The 17,321-nt window shown below is 49.6% G+C and overlaps 1 protein-coding gene across 1 annotated transcript; it reads left to right on the top strand.

Annotated features, from left to right (window-relative positions):
• The first annotated feature begins 13,570 nt into the window (after positions 1 to 13,570).
• On the top strand, positions 13,571 to 17,115 carry LOC306649831 (archaemetzincin-1-like). Its single transcript, XM_079121197.1, is given in 5 exon segments — positions 13,571 to 13,795; positions 14,119 to 14,288; positions 14,645 to 14,821; positions 16,432 to 16,928; positions 16,930 to 17,115. Coding segments are annotated over 5 exon segments (1,110 nt in total). The 5' UTR covers positions 13,571 to 13,575; the 3' UTR covers positions 16,976 to 17,115.
• The last annotated feature ends 206 nt before the right edge of the window (positions 17,116 to 17,321 follow it).

The raw sequence follows: 17,321 nt of genomic DNA, 5'->3' as shown, positions 1-17,321 counted from the left end.
AGGTGGACACTCACTCTCAGCACATTATATGAACCAACCTGCATTTACTACTTTTTTGGCATGGGATCATCAGAATCAGGGGAATATCGTGCTAAGCAAAATAAGGCAATCCCGCCAAACCAAAGGCCAAATGTTTTCTCTGATCCATAATGAGGGGTGGGACTATGGAAGAATGGAGGAACTTTGGATTGGGCATAGGGGAGTGACGGAGGGGAGGAGGTGGAGTGAGATGAATGTTATTACTCTATGTACAGGTATGATTGCACGAATGATGTGCATCTGCATTGTGTACAGTTAGAGAAATAAGAAGTTGTGATCCATTTGTGTACAATGTGTCAAAATGCATTCTATTGTCATGTATAACTAATTAGAACAAATTAAAAATTAAAATAAAACAAATTACAAAATAAAACCTCAAGCACAGCATGAATAACAAATGTGCTTCTTGTCAATAAGGTCCAAAAGAGGTAAAAGAAAGACTTTGAGCTTAAATATGGAAACAACCCAAAGGCCAAAGAAGGATGAACAGATGAGCCACAAGAGTAGTCTACCCTTCTGCTATCTTATTCAGCCTTAAGAAAGAGGAAAATTCTGACCCATGCTCCAGCAATGTAGGATTATGAGGACAGTGCACAAGGTGAAATAAGGCACACACACACTGGGACAAATACTGTATAAGTTCATAGTCTGCAACACAGATGAGGTATTGAGCTTGTCAGTTTCATAGAGACAGAAAGTAGAATGGTGGTCAGTAGGAGCTGTAGAAGAAGTGGGAGTTAGTGTTTCACGGGAGAAGAGCAACTGTTTATGGTGAAGAAAAAGCACTGGAGATGGATGATGGAGGTGTTTGCACAAAAGAAATGTATAGTCATTCCCCACATGGTGGCATTATGGCCAACGATGTAACAATGCCCCACAGACATGAATTTGTTCCACAATATGACCTAGCATAGTGAGACTGGAGCCATCTCAGTTGGTATAAGAGCACTCTAGGGTGCTTGCCCAAAGATGAGTCATCCTGTAACACATTTCCTGGAAAATATCTCCATTATTAAGTGATATATAGCTGTTGTTGACACCACTCCTCTCTACACATTACAATGGCTCAATGGTAAGCTTTCTATATATTGAACCACATTTTGTGGACAGAGAAAAAAATCATGGATTGAAACTCCAGCTGGAAAGCAGAAGGCTGAGTTGGGAGGTTTGGAAGCAGCTCCCCAGTTCCCCTGGGTGCCGTGTCACATCCCATGCACTCCCATCTTCTCAGCAAACACTATATCCTGGCTTGAATGGGAAATGTTTCCATTTGCTTCTTTTCCTACATGTGAGATTTTCCTTAGGGTACATGAGTGACAGTGAAATATCCAGGTCGAGAGCAATATCTGTGCTCCCAACTTTGCTATGTAAACTGGAGAGAAATTAATTGGAATTCAGAAGCTCATTTGAGGTGATCCATGGACTCCCAGAAAGTGTAGACACTCTGTGAAGAGTGTGAGTATGTGTAGGGTTTTCTATGATTTTTACATCCTCAAAAGGACTCCTGGTCTCAAGGATGCCTAAGGGCAGAGATATGTCCCCAGGACAGTTTTCTGAAAACAATGAAGGCCAGGGACACTTAGCATAATATACTTGAAAAATTAACTGTTTCTAGTTAGCTTTTTCAATTCATAATTCAATGTATGTGGGTTCTTTTGTAATGCTTAGCTTCCTCTTGGGAGGTCTTATCATTTCTGCCCTCCCTAATCTCCCTTGCCACTCTCCTCCCTCTTCCAATGTGCTGAGCACAGAGGTAGGAGAATCCAAGATGTTTGGAGCGGAGAATGGAGAGAAGAACCCATGTTCTAGAGAGAAGTGAAGAGGGAGTCAACTACAGAGACCTGTAGGATAGTTTGGCATCGTGGACAGAGTTTGGATCAGTAGCAGGACAGACTATCGCCTCTAGAACTCTAGGACAAGTGCACACACCAGTCTGGCAATTACCTGTGTTTTCCTTCAAACTGGTTTCCAGGTTGGAATGGGACATGACATCAGAGGCTTCCACCCTTCCTAATTAGAAGGGCCAGACCTCATGGGCCGTTGGCAATACAGTGGATAATAGTTTCTCCTCAGAAGTGTTCTTCATTGCTGAGTTCTTTCCTGTTTGGAGAAGAGCAAACAGACCCCTGTTCAAGCTAATTCCCAAAAAAGGGGTTACCCTATTAAGAATCTAAGATTTGTAGTGGGGAACAAAGAGTTTGGGAGAACTTATGGCGGATCACCAAGCCTCCTCCCAGGCTCAGGAACCACCTTCCTAGCAGAGCACCTCAGAATACCACCTGGAGGTGGTGGTGGGTCATGAAGTGTCTGAACCTTCAGGTGAGGGAGTGCGAATGAGAACCAATTTGACATGATGACTGGTAAAGAGGAAGGGGAAGAGAAGCCAGAAAAGATGAACTGAGGAAGCCCGCTTCCGAAGTTGAGAAATGGACATGGGACAAGGAAGTCCACATGGATGGAAAAACCGCAGAGAAAGGAATTGGGTTAGAAGAGATCTAAGCATAGGAAGGGAGTAGAGGGGATGTAAACAGGGTCACCCCTCCCCCCCATGGGGAAAAATGTCCATAATGAGGAAGAGTTTTGAGGAACAGGGAGGTGGGACAAATGACAAGGAGAATGAGGGCAGATGATTATCAGCAAAGGGGAGAGATGGGACAATAGATCAGAAGAAGGCAAGACTTAAGGTTTGGGGTGTGGAAGGTGGACTGGGATCAGATGTTGAAAGGCTGAATACCAAGACAGAGCTTCACCCAGCTTTCTTTACTCAGCTCCGTGGGCAGAACCTAGCCTCCCATGTTGGGCCTTGAGGAAGGGAGAGTGGACCTCAGAATCGGAGGAGGAGTTGGAGGATGATCTGCTGGGGCTTTATGATTCAGTGTCCTGGGAAGAATCTGGCCTCAAGACTAAGATCTCTGGCAAAAAGAGAAAGAGGGAGTCCTCCACTGAATTTGAGGAGAAAAATGGAGGAGCTGGATACTGAGGCTAATCACCCCTGGGATGTGGACTCACCATGTGGCCTCAAAATAAAACTCAAAAAATGGCGCAAGAATGTGGTGCGACCAGAGCACCATTATTAAGTTTTTGCCAGCCTCTAATCCTGCTTTTTACACAAAGAAGAAACGTCCAGCCACTGCACTTTTCCAAAGTACCCTGCTATCTCTGAGCTCCCCCTGTCTGGAGGACTCAGGACCATCTTCCTTGAGAGACTCTGAGATGATGGATGCTTATGTAAGACTTGAAAAGGGTCCCTGCTTGGGATCACAGAGCTTGATTCTACCAGTCCTCTCTGACTGCTCTAATAGATGTCCTCCCACCAAGGGGTGGGTAACCAGGCCATGTTCACATTCTGATGTGACTGTCAAATGAGAAAATGACCTGAGTAACTCTCTGATTCTGAGGTGGTGCATTCTTGGGCCCTCACGGTATAACCAAAGTTCTTCATCACACAGACATCTAGTTGTTACCCAAACCCTCACTCAGTTGCTTTTCTGGGGAGTCTCAGATCAAAGCAACTTGCCCAAGGAACGTTCCTGTCCTCTTCCTAGCCACCCCTTGGTCTCCTCCTCAAGTGTGTTGCTCCTTGTTTTCTAGACAAAGGCTGGAGTCCTTCAGAAGGTGTCTGGCAGAGGCCTCTTGACCAAGGGGTGGTCCTCTGTAACACTTAATAGGGCTGGTGCAGTCCTGTCTGAAGATGGTCCTCCTGGCCTTTTTGGGATGCTGACTCCAAGGGAAGGTAATTCCTGGTTGTGTCCCTGAGGAGCAACCTGATTTCTTTCCCAGCCACCTGGCCAATGGCATGGAGGACAACCAGGCTCCCAAACATCTTTAGTTTCCTCTATGGAAAGAGCTATACCCAATGTCCCTTGTTCCACAGACTACACTACCAATTCATCTGTTCCATGGGTTGGAACACTCAGGTTTCCAGGGAGGAGTGTGAGGCAGTGGGTGGGGCTGTGTGTGCTTGTGGAGGGTGAGGGAGGGGCTGATTGGGAGGGACTAAGGAGGGTGGGTGGTAGCAGGTAGAATCTGGGGACTGTGCAGGGAGGGAAGGTCTTCCTTGGCAGTCATCAGTTTGTGTGTGTGTGTGTGTGTGTACCAAATGTGTATGTCAATTTACTCTATGCAATCTAAGAAAAAAAATTGGTGGTAATTTATCATATATACACAACTGATTTAAGTAATAAAAGAGAGTCCAATTTCAAGAAAATAAGTTCCTATCTTGAGGAAAAGTAAAAGTACATTAAAAATGGAAAGTCAAGTCCAGTTTCTATGCAATAAGTGAGCTATAGTCTAATAAAGCCAATTTAGGTGACTTTTTAAGATATCTTTCCTCTTTAATATATACAAATAGATCTACCAATTTAAACTATGGTTTATTTTAAAGGAATAAATGAGATGAAAGGAATCTTTATACTATACTTACATTATTCACAAAACAGAACATTTTACACTGGAAATACTTTTAAATTCATATAATCATCACAAAATTATTTTCTACTTTGGACCTAACTAGAATTACAATTTAATTATTTGTCTAGAACACTGAGATGTACTTTTTAAACAAAAAGCAAACCAAAATTATTTATCTGCCAGGCTTATAGTTATGTAGAAACTATAATAGAATTTAGATTCTATAAGATGCCTCTAAGCATGTAACTTTCTTGATGAACTCAAGCATCATCACTAACATCACTAACATTGAAGTATTGTTCTACTGAAATCGGAGACAATGATAAAGTTTGTCTCTTGATAAAGTTAACTCTTCAAATTTGATTAGATGGGACACCAAAAGGACTGTATCTGTCAGGGCATCTTTACAAAATTTTTCACACAGCTAGCATAATGTAGTTATTGCATATAAAGGAGAAAAATACTCACTTTTTATTGAAAAGAAAGCTGAAAATATGATGTTCCCTCAATCTTACATAATGTATTATATGCTCTGGATAAATGTTGTCCATGTTAATAACAGGTGAAATGTGGTGGTGACATCCACATATGGCTAATTCATTTGTCACTAGGCTAAATAAATCTAATAATTACACATTGATATATCACCCCTTTGTAGGCTAAAGAACACAGTTAATAGAAAAATGCCTCTTAACATTTTATTTGTAAGATTTTTGTAAACTGTTGAATCATGGCTGCCAGAAAGATGATATCAAGATGAACTGATCTTACAGATGCAAATAACTTTGAAACACTCAATATCCTGTAAAGTCATCAGCTGTTGTGGGGCTTTTTCTTTCCAGATTCAAGTTTATCATTCAGAGCTCTGGGTGTGGGGCTGAGATCACACCCTGATTCCTTAGAAGTCCTGGAACCACGGAGGCCTGAGGTCATCGGTCTGAGGGGAGGTACAAAATTCTGTATCCCTGGCCTGATGACAGGGTCATCTACTGTCTATTTAGGAGACCCAGGGACCTAACTACTGGATCCACTTCTGTCTACCTGCCACCCACAGTCACCCTCTGCACGTGTAGAAACAGCCTGAATCTCCCGATTAGCTTTACAGCCACACAGATGACCTCCCAGAGATGTGCTGGGTGCTCCAAGGCTGCTCAGCCAGACCTGAGAGAGAACAGTTTGTCACACAGGAAGTGCTAGAAATCCTTCACCCAGAGCAACTGGGTCCAGTGTCAGCAGTGACGAAAGGCTGCTGTCTATCTAAAGTGAATATCCTGGAGCCACGCATCTCTCTCCCCCTGGAAACTGTCTTTTGACCCTCTCCTTTTAACTCATCTGGGGCCAGGCATCCCTTGAGGATCCCAAGGACGGAGATTTATTTATAACAAAGTGAAGGTGCAAAATAGGCTATTTTGTGCAACTCTTCACATATTTCACAATTTTCATCCCATTTTCTAAACAAAGGTTTTAAGCCAGAACCCACCTCTGTGTATTTGCTGGGTTTGTTCTGGTTTCATTTTTCTGTAGTCACCCCTACATTTTAGAGTGTTGAATAAAAATTGTTTCTGTGGTAAATGATGATGCCTGTATTTTAGGATATTTTGAATGGGCATGTAGGGACTCTGGGAGGGAAGTACTTTTAAACATGAAATAAGAACCACAGGATTGTTATAGAGAGTTTTACTATATAACATAAAAGTATTTTGAACAATACGTATATTAAATAGTTTTGAGATAGCTGCTGTTTTGAAAACTTGCTGTTCTTAGTTTTGTGATGAGTGTTATAACAGGTTTATGTACATAAATATTTTTCATTTTAAGAGAGATTTTCAATATTTTATCTATTGTATCTATTTTATCTATTACATTTATAGCTCAGTGGTAATACCCTGAAGTCTTGTAAATATGAGATTTTCATTTGCTATTTAATCATCATTAGTGTGAATATCAAGCTGCTGTTCTTCAACTTGCCTTGACATATTTGTCTGTCATTTTAAAGTGTGTGTGCATTTTAAAAGAGCTATGTGCTTTTGAAGTTCACAGCATAGTGCATTTGTGGGGAAAAGTAATAAGGAAGAAAATCTTCTATATGACATGATACATATGATCATGTCATTCTGGACTGTTGAGGACAAACTGGGTTTAATGGGGTTCTCATTCACTGACCAAATTTCTTACCTGTGAGGGAAAGAAAACACCTCAATTATTTTTCATGTAGGAAAACAACAGGGAACATGCAAATGCTAAACTGGAGAACGGAAGCAGGAAACACAGGGAGGACATTGAGGGAGACCACACAGGAAGAGTCAAACAAAATTCTCGGGGAGTTGTAGAACAATCTTAAATGTAAAATCCAGGAGAGGTGTCTCAACAGGAGATGGCTTCCTGGTGATGGTCCAAGGATGGCAGCACACAGGGAACGGTGGACTTTGCTACTGGAGTCATAATGGCAGTCTTTCCACAACCTCTGTTTCTAGTTTTCCTCAACAGAGAGAAAATCCAAAGGGTCTTGCTGAAATGGAAACTCGAGAAGGGCCGTGAAGGTACTAGAGCAGGTTGTGAGAAGAACAAGATGACAGGAAGAGCTAAAGCTGCTAGATAGATAGGCAGGAGGAGCTAATAGTGTGGGCACTGGGTGACTGCAGACAAGCATCTTGGGACAAGGGAGCAGCAGAGAATATGGAGCAGCTGTGGAAAGGAGCAGGTGAATCAGAGTATCAGTCAGAGGTAAAACAAAGTTAAGAGAGGTGGAACAGAGCCAGGGATGAGGTGCGATATGAGGTTAGAGAGGCAAGTGGAGATGCTGCTAAGGAGCTGGAAAGAACCACCATGGAATGAGCTTAAGGTTGGGTGGATGTGTTAAAATGGACGGATGGAGGTTGGGTGGGTGGAGCAACTAAAGAGGTTAAAGTTCCATGAAGGGAGAAGTCACTAATACAGGCACTGTGCAATGCAATTTTGATGCTGATCAACTGCATGTAGGTCACAGGCTACAGGTTGAGGCCACAGGCCCTGTCGACACTCCCCTATCTTCCAGGTTTCCCAGGGCACTCCCACTTCTTATCACCTAGCTGCAAATCAGGTGGTTCCCACGATCCTGTTGCATAATTCTCTATAACATCTCACTGAATTTAGGGGAGCATAAATCTTTTAATTATTGTTTTGTCATGTCAAAAAGGACACTAGTGGGGCCAGTTAAAGAAAAGGTACATGGCTGAAGGTCTAGGAAGGACCGAATGAAACTGTCACGTCCTCAGGATGCAACATCTTCAGAGGACATGGAGGTACAGGACCAACCAGGGAAGCTCACCTTGGTGTCAGCCTCCTGAGTTTTACTGGGATTTCACTTAGCATTTGTAGGAGTGGATGAGTAGAGCAACACAGCGGGCTCAGGTCCTGCCCTCTGGGTCCTCACCACAGAGTGCAGGAGACAGCTGTGTGTCCAGGGAAGAAGGCAAGGGAAGCGGGTGTGGACAGGGACGGGACATCACGACGTCAACAAGACAGCGTGGGGGGCACCAGGCTGCGTCATGTCTCCAGACTGGTTCTGTCTTCCCGATCGCTGTGCGGGAGGCGCCCTTCCTAAGTCCCTGACCAGCGAAGTCCTCTCGAGGGAAGGCCCGTCCTGGGCAATTCCGGGCGGGCAGGCAACCAACTCCGACTTCTCGGCCAACCGAAGTCGGCCTTCCTATTCCCACTGCCAGGTCGACTTCCTGGCCACACCGGAAGTCCGGAAGTCCGTGATCCCAGGCCCTCAGCAGGACCCATGCTGGGACTCTATTTCCCAAGAGTCTGTGCGCCCCCGTTAGGGACCGTCTGAAATGTGCCCGCCTCGTGTGACAGCTCAGGGGAGACATGCTGGGAGCACTGGCTGCCCACAGCCCTCCCACCCTCCAGGGTTCTCCTTAGTTCAAGGAAGTCTTTAATGGAATGTCAGAATGCATTTCCTTCCCTTGGCCTTTTTCCTGATTGTCCCTTGATTCAGTGATGGCTACAAAAATCTATACAAGTGGTAAATGGTAGAGACCTGCAGACTCGTGGCATAGATGACAATTCCCTAATGTAAATATTATCCTAGAGTCTTGTGGTGTGTCAGCTGCGGGGGATACTGGACGAGTGGCACATTGTAAGTATTTAAAATAAAAGAACAAAAATTCCACACATTTATGTTGACTGAATACTACTGAGCTGGGAAAGCACTGGCTATTTCCCATTTTATGAATCTTTAGGAAAGACTGGTCTAATCTCCAGCCCATGGCTGGACTCCCCAGGGTGGGTGCTGGGTTGAGCTTTGGGAAAATGTCACAGGAATATCTGTATCATTTTGGTGATAAACAAATGGTCAATGAAATTTTCCCCACATTATCAAAACATGCACATAAAATGAATGCTCTTGTTACATACATTAAATATAACAAGTTGATTTTTAAAACAAAAATTATATTTTCTGATTTTGGACAATTATACGGCACACGGAAGGTAGCCATGACTGCCGAGCTGCCTTTTACTCATTCCCTCTCCCCCTTTTAATAATACCACACCTATTTTATTTTTTCAACTTTCTAGTTGGTGTGACATATGATTAGTTCAGGCTATGTTTTATGAGATCAAAACTCTGAGTAATCACAGGACACAAAATGAATGTTGGGGCTGGCTTCTGCGACAGGCGTCCTGGGCGGCCTGCTGGACTCTCTTGTGCCACTCGGTTGTCTTTCCAGTTCTCTCAGTGTTTTGCCATCATAACGCTGCTTCCCTTTGTTTCCTTCCTTACTCGTAAGCCATCTCAGACCCCCATCTCGCTGCAGCCCCTTGCATTCTGGTCACAATGGCCTGGGCGTGCTACTTGTCTTCTGAAGTCCAGCAGCCTCCTCTTCTCCTCATATGTAACTATTTTTGCCGAATTCTGTGCTGCTGTTTCCTTTATCCCATCTGATCCACTCTGTGTGAGTTATCATCACATCAAACCCTGATTCCTTTGCCCTCCTGCTGTTCTGCTGTAATCACTCCTAACACTTTTGGATTCTCCCCCTTATCCTTCCCTAAGCGAGCCAGCTGCTCCTCTGACCTGCAACTACAGCTTCACTGCTGTCACCCCTCAGCTCTGCTCAGCCTCCACATGTAGCTCTGCATGTTCTTTGGTTCCAGAAGGCTGGATGCTCCAACTCTGCCATATTCTTGTCCTGATTGCTCCTGATGTCCCCTCTCTGAGAGTGACAGTCCTTCTGTCATCGCAATGCATTTCCTAAGTGACTCCCTTGATTTGTCCCTTCTCAGCTTTCCGTGGCCTCCAGCCCCTCTCACCTTCTCAGCTGTCCACTCTCCTCATCCTGGGAGTCGTGTGGGCTTTCCCTTCTCAGTGACCTTCCCGTATCTTCAGCTGGATTCACTGCAGGCTTCTCTCTACCTCAGGGTGTATAAACAACCACAGCCTTCTGCTCCGGGATTTCCCACCTGACCTATGTAGGCTGGCCACCTGACGTTCTTGCCTGATCTGTGACTCATAGGTGGTTCACATACACCGGGTTTCCTTCCTGGGTTACTCTTTATTCATTCAGCTCTTCTCTCAGGTGCTCATATGTCCTCTTCTGCCCACCCTGTGTGGACCTAGAGCTCTGTCAGTACCTCGATTCCTATGCATCTCACAAACAAGATCTGCTTCCAAGCTGCCCTAATCAGACCATTTATCCTCTTCAATTTCTAGCTGTTTCAGTGTCTGCAGAGCCTGCCCTCCATGCTGCTCTTCAGTGATCACCTTCCTCCTGCTTCTGATGGCTGCCCATCTCCTGGAGCTCTATCTTACAACATTATGTGTTGAAATAAAGTTATTACATGAGGTTTGAAATTTTATTTAGAAAAGCCATTTATTTACTTACTGTTGAAGTGCCAGGGATTGAACCAGGTCTGCATGCATGGTAGCAAGTCTTGTACTACTGAGATATACCCCTAGTCTCCATAAAGAAGAACATTGAGCTCTTAGTTCTGGAGGTCCAAGAGCATGGTGCTGGAGTAATGGCAGGCCCCCCACTCCACAGAGTCATTACAGTGTGGTCCAGAGATAGAAAGGGAGCAGGCCAAGTGTAAAAGGGGCCAAACACGTGGGGCAGACTCCCTAAATAACAACCTGTTTTCATGACTCAGTGTGTGAGACCAGCACTAATACCTCTGAGGAAAATGTCCCCATGATATAATTACCTTCCATTTGGTGTCACATATTAAAGGTTCTACCACCTCAGGGCTGCCACACTGGGAACCGAGTTTCCAGCACCTGAACCCTTGGGAGGCACATATCCAGTCACAGCCAGCTGTCTTCACATGGCTGTTCTGCTCCCTGTGACTCCTTGGCTTTGACAGCTTTGCTATCTCTATTAATTGGTATTTGAAAATTTCTGGGTGACAAGAGAGTCTATTACTCATAGTGGGGGCCTCTGGGACCAAATCTGAGTTTATGATAACAAGGTAAGCCTAGTGGGGGACAGCCAGTCACATAGAAAGGTCACCATGTGGTGGGGGGGTGGGGTTCAGTTAGTACTTCAGGAAGGAGAGGTAGGCCAGAGATTGGGTCCCACTGCAAGACAATTAAAACAATTACGTCTCCCTGATGAATTCCAACAAAGCTCAGGACACTGAAACCACGGTGAGCTTCCCTGGTTGGTGTACACATCAGTATCCTGGGAAGATGATGCATCCTGAGGACATGGAGGCTTTTGGACCCTCTGGGACCTCAAGCCAAGTGTCTCTTCTTGTGACCTGTCCCAGTTTGTGTCCTAACCTGGGAGTCCACATGAAGAGGAAGGTCCACTCAGCTCTCCCAGCAGGCTCTACATACCTTGCTGAGTCTGCTCTTCTCACTTCCTCTGTCCTCTGGTCCGTCAAGGTCTCTGGAACTCAAAGAGAAGTTTCCCTCTGTGACCAGTGAAATCCTTGGGAAAAGCAGAAGCAGTATCAATGGTTGACTTTTGTTGTTTCTGCCCAACATGAATTCAAAGGCTCCAGGCCACAGTCTCAGCTGAAATAAATGTAAAAGGAAAGCAAAATAGACGGAATGTCAGTCTTTAGGAATTTAGATTCCCGAGAGAGGCCAGTCCAGAGAGAGCCTAGCTCACTGGCCAGATAGGGAGTGTCCAATCCACAGAGCAGAAGGGGACATGGAGTCAGTAGAGAAGAAAGGAAAGAATATCTACAAAGACATGGGAGCTAGAGGTAAACAGTGGAGAGAACTAGAGAGAAGCAAGGTGCAGGGACTCCCAGTCTCGGGCGGCCTGAGGTGGGAGCACAGTAAGAGGTGAGAACCGAGGTCCAGGCAGATTCAATTCATCCCTTTGGCAGGTGGCTTTTCAGAGATTGGAGGACACAGGACCATGCAAGGGACACAAGAATGACTCAGGCAGGGAATAAGGAGGATTGGAGCTGGGCTGGCCAGTGTGCTTTGGACATTCCAAGAGCAGGTGGCCCCACCTGGCCTAAGTGGCACTGGGCTTTGGAGAGGAATGCCAAGCGTCCTGCTGCACCACGTCCTTCCCCTGAGGCTGGCATCTGGGTAGGGAGCCTCTTCATGTGTCCTGCTTATAGCGCGGGGAGCCCTCCTCCCTGACATGTGGACACACAGCATCTTGCTGGGATGGTCAGGTCGTCTGGGGTGGGCCTGGGACCTGCGTTTTTCATACTCCAGGGTGAGGCTGAGGCTGTTGGTCTGGGGAACTTGCAATCACCCCACAGCCTCCATCCTTGGTCTGTGTCCATCTGTCCTCCTAGGATGTCATCTGGTCATCTCCCATCCTCCAGGACCCCTCTGTGCCCTGCCAAGCCCCTCTCCACAGCATGAGTCTACACCCCTGGCTCAGCCAGGGGGACTTTTTGCAGCTGGGGAACATGCTTGTCCTGCCACCCATGCCAGTGGGCCTCGCCTGGTTAGCTTACAGGGTTCTGGTGTCACTGCAGAATTCCCCGCTCTCCGAGTTTCACATGTGACAGTGATTCCTGTCCTTTTTTTTTCTTTTTCTTTTTCATACTGGGAAGAACCCAGAGGTGCTTGACCCCCGAGCTACATCCCCAGCCTTTTATTTTTAATTTTGAGACAGGCTCTGCTCAGTTGCCCAGGCTGGGCTTGAACTTGTGATCCTCCTTCCTCAGCTTCCCAGGTAGGTGGGATTATAGGAGTGTGCCACCACACCAGCTTAGGTCAGTCTTTAGAAGAAGCGATGGCCTGGGATGATAGTTTTCTGCAGAGGGGATTTTCTTTTTCCTCTGGTAAGTTCCACCTGTGACAGAGATGTGACACTTCTCTGGGCAGCTCTAGGACCCTCCCAGAGTGTGGCACTTCAGGGCGGCAGCCAGGGTCACTAGATCACGCTGGCTCCCCGTCTCAGGAACAGCCCAGCTCTGCTGCATCGAGCTCCAGTCTCTCCTTATGTGGGATTCCTCAGTAGGTCTCTGATGAACGTAAAGTGTACTGGGGTACAGTTGAGACAGGGAGTCCTTCCTCATTAGTGTATCATCTGAGTCTGCAGGAGTGTGTCTGGCACAGCCATCACTGGTCACAGCAGGATCAGCAGGGTCCCTGCTTGCTCAGTGGCCCTGCAGGCAGTTCCCCCTCTGGATGTCTCGCATAGTGACTTTCATCTCAGCTTCTTTGTATCTGCTGAGGGGAGGGTTGGCTTAACTCCCTAGGTCAGGAGCAGGGTGCTGTCCCCTGGTGGCAGACGCCTTCCATGTCCCAGTCTTCCTGTTTGGTCACTCTGAGCACCATCCCATTCATCACTCACAGTGAGACCCCTCCTGGCTTTCCTGGCCACTCCCTCTCTCCCTCCCTTGGGCTGCTCATTAGCTGTGTCCTAGCTCACTCAGCCCTGTCCATGCCCACACTCCTGGGGAGTGTTAGTCCCTATCGCTGCTGTAACCGGTGACCACACAGCTGGTCCTGCAGCTCTGTGGTCAGGAGTCTCCCTGGGCTGAGGTCAAGGTGTGGGCAGGCTGCGTTCCTCCTCAGGCTCTGGGGAGACCCTGTCTGCCTTTTCCGGTTTCCAGGCGTGTCTGCATTCATTGACTTGTGGTCCTTCCTCGGTCCTCAGAAACAGCAGTGCAGCTGCTCAGGTCTCTCTCTGACCTTGACCCTCTGGTTAAAACAGAATAATGTCACCACTTCCACATCTATTAGCCTGCCCCGAGCAGGGCTGGAGATGGGTCCCTAGCCACCTCCTGACCCCCAGTGCTCTCTCCACAGATGGCATCCTGTCCTTCTTGAAGAACAACAAGCCAGATGACGCCCTGTGTGTGCTGGGCCTCACGCTGTCTGACCTGTACCCGCACGAGACCTGGAGCTTCACCTGCAGCAAGTTCCTGCCCAGGCACAGTGAGTGGGGCCCGTGCTTTCCACCTGGAGGCAGCCTGGCAGCTCAGAGCGTCGTGCACGTGCTCTCGCTCCTGGGCAGGCTGAGGCACTGTGGGAAAGCTGCGTGATCGGAGCCCCCACGTTTCCGCTCCTCCTGGGCAGGAGGTGGCTTGGCTGCTGCCCCAGGGCCGGCCTTCAGAGCGGCATGCTGGCAGGGCAGGGTCCCCCTGGACTGGCTCATCCTTAGGCCGCGGCTGGGCCACAAGAGGGGATGGGTGCTTTCACTCTGGGCTCCCTGAATCCGAGGCCGCCCACTGAGTCCCCTTGTCCTTCCCTCTCCCCAGATGTGGGCATCTGCAGCTTCTCCCAGTTCTCAGGGGAATTCTCGCAGGTGGGGCCCAGTGCCCTTGATCCAGCTCTGCTTGAGGTGGCAGCAAATGGCCCTGAGACCCTGCTCTGGGATGGAGGCAGGAGCCAGTGCTTCAGCGCCCTGGGGATGGTACAGTGCTGCAAGGTGGGCATGGGGGGCAGGGAGAGGAGGGCAGCTGGGCAGCTGTGGATGTGGATCTGGCCAGTTATATTGTCTAGTTCTCCCCAGGAATAGATGATCCCTCACTTTACAGAGTGAGGAAGTTGAGGCTCAGATGCCAAGTGTTTTGCCAAAGGCCAGGCAGCAGTGAAGTGGCAGGGTTGGGATCGGACCCAGTGTTGGCCTGGTTCCCAAGTCCCCGTGCTATGCGGCTCCCCCAGAGCCCTCAAAGGGGAAGGTGCCCTTGGACCATCTGCCAACCATCTGTCCTCACCCAGGGGTCGGGAGTCTGTGGGTAAAGGGCAAGGTTGTGAGGCAAGGCTGGTGGCCTTCCCCCTCAGGTCACATGCCATGAGCTCTGTCACCTCCTGGGCCTGGGGAACTGCCGCTGGCTCCGCTGCCTCATGCAAGGTGCACTCAGCTTGGACGAGGCCCTGAGGCGGCCCCCGGACCTCTGCCCCATCTGCCTGCCGAAGCTGCAGCACATCCTGGGCTTCCGGCTCACTGACAGGTACAAGGTGAGCTCTGCCCTGGCTCCCGACTTGGCCCCACGGAAGCTGCACACAGGCAAAGGACCTGTGCTGCGTCCTCATCCTCCAGGACCTCACAGCTCTCCTTGGCGGCAGATCGCGTCTTAGCTGGTACCTAACAAGTGGCAGCACCTGTGATTGGCCATGGGGCAGGTCACTGATCCTGGAAGGAAGAGGGAACCAGACTACCCAGTCCAGGACGGAGCGCCCGCCTCGGGCAGTGCTGGGAAGGGGATGCTGCCCTCTGCTGGCAGCACGTGGCATGGCCACGGAGCAGGGTCCCTTTTCTTCCTCCCATGGGAAGATTTGTTTGCAAACTGTCTCTTAATTTCTTTTAAAATCCATCTTTGACTTAAAACACATTTTCAGTGGAGGCACAGACCTATCAATTTGAAGCCCAAAACTTGTCAGGCTCGTGGGTTCTGGGGAGCCCCTTCCTCAGGTAGGTTGCTGGCAGGGAAGTGGCTCTCAGCCTGCCCTGGTGTCACAATTCCCTGGCGGGGTGGGGGTCTCACCTGGACGCCTTGAACGGGCTCCTGTGATGCTGGGGGCCTGAGGTAGGGACCAGGCATTTTCAGATTGTAGTACTGACTCCCCTGGGAGCAGAGGGTCAGCCCCCTGGGTGTCTGTCCTTCCCTAGTGGGGAGGCAGGAGCCTGTGCCGCTGCAGAACAGGGCAGCTGGCATGACTGTCAGCTTGTGGAGGCACCCGCGTGGGCCAGCTGCCCTGTCACGGGGGCACAGGTAAAGGCTTGGTTGGCAGCGGCTCTCATCCCGGGGAGGCTGTGAATGGGAATTCAGGGCAGCTCTGACTGGAGGACTGTGATTTCTCGGTTTCCGTCCTTCATTTGGGGTCTCACTCAACTTTGCTCAATTGAGGGGGGTGTTCAGCAGACCCTGGGTCAGCTCCGGGGGCTGAGGTGGTGGGTGCAGCCTCTCTTCCCATGGTGCTCCCTGAAATGGGTGGGCCCTTGGGGGCAGCCAATCCCCCCTGAGGACAGGGCTCAGGACCTGGTGGGCCAATGACGGTAGTAGGCGGGAGCTACCGGAAGGTTTGCCACGTGTCCTGGGATGGCCCGAGGACTTGGTAAGAGCCGCGGAGCTGACCCAGGGCCAGTGTCTCCGCTCAGAGAAAAAGCCACGCTTTGTGGTGATGGCCAGTGTCCACTGATTGCTGATCAGTGCTGGAAAGTGCTGCCTGTCATCCCATCCTGTGGACACGGTGCACAGAGGGGACCTCAGGAGCACAGGTAACGGTGAGCCATGGTGAAACACGTAGGGAGTGGAGCGTTTTGAGAATTCCTTTTGCCTTAAAATTTTCTAGCTTTAATTACGAGCTTTGGAGTTGACCTCTGAGGAAAGGTTGGCTTAGCAAGAGGTGCCCAGTTCCTGAAAAGTGAACAGCAGGTTCCTGTGGCCTGGAACATCTGGCTCTGGCACAGCCTGGACTCCGGCCCTCAGAAGTGCTGGGCGTTAGGGCCCTGGTGGCACCAGCTTGCCACCGGCCTCAGGGTGACTGAAGACAGCTGGGTCCTCGGGCAGCTCGCTGGCCAGACAAGCACCCGAACAGAGAGCACTCAGCCTGTTTCTACCTTCCAGAGACTCCACGCCTGGACGCAGGCAGCAGCGGGCTCGTGGCCCTGCCAGGAAGCTGGAGAGCCGTCTGTCTCGGAGGACACCCCGCCCTTCAGCGTTGACTCTGGCATGTGCTGTGAGAGCGACTCCGAGCCCGTCACCAGCCCGTCAGAGCCCCTCACGCCTGATGCATGGAGTCATGCCTTCCCTGAGGGGCCTGAGGATGGGCAGAGCTCCCTGGTGGCCTCGGAGGCTCTGCCAAAGCTGGGGGGCCCTGTAGAGGCCATCGAGGAGCACAGACGGTGGCTGGCCACGTGCATCCAGGCCCTGGAACAGGACGTGGCCGAGGAGGAGCTGGCGCAGGTGGACAGGGCGGTGGATGCCCTGGACCGGTGGGAGATGTTCACAGGGCAGCTCCCAGCGACCAGGCAAGATCTGCCCTGTGGCAGGGACAATGCAGGGCTGCGCAAGGCCCTGGGGGACAAGCTCTCCTCCCTGAGGCGGTGGCTGAGCACACGCAGTCTCCAAGGCCGAGTCTTCCCCCTGCCGCTGGGACGGGGAGAGTTAGTGTGGCAAGATGGCCCGTCCTGTGCAGGAAAGTCAGCGCCTGGCGTCTTTCCCGGATGCCAACTGACCACGGCCTCCAGTCAGGGGCATGGCGGGTCCTTGGAAGTTGAGGAGGCTGCTTCTGGCTGGCTCCTTGGGTCCCTGTGCCCGCCTGCTCACCCCAAAGCACAGCCTGGTCCCAGGGCACTGGTGGTGGAGCAGCCCGCAGTCTGGGGAGCGCCCTCCGCCCCCTCTCCGGGCTCCACCCCGGACGGAGGGCCAGAAGGGGGCTGGGCTTGCCCTCTCCCTGCAGGCCGGGCTTTGGGCCTGCTGCTTATTTCCAGCTGGAGCTTGAAGAGTTATCCAGG

This window comes from Sciurus vulgaris (genome assembly GCF_902686455.1).
Source record: "Sciurus vulgaris genome assembly, chromosome: 18".
In the NCBI taxonomy this organism is placed as follows: domain Eukaryota; kingdom Metazoa; phylum Chordata; class Mammalia; order Rodentia; family Sciuridae; genus Sciurus; species Sciurus vulgaris.
The sequence above is the reverse complement of the archived record's forward strand: the minus strand, read 5'-3'. Positions and strand labels throughout refer to the sequence as shown.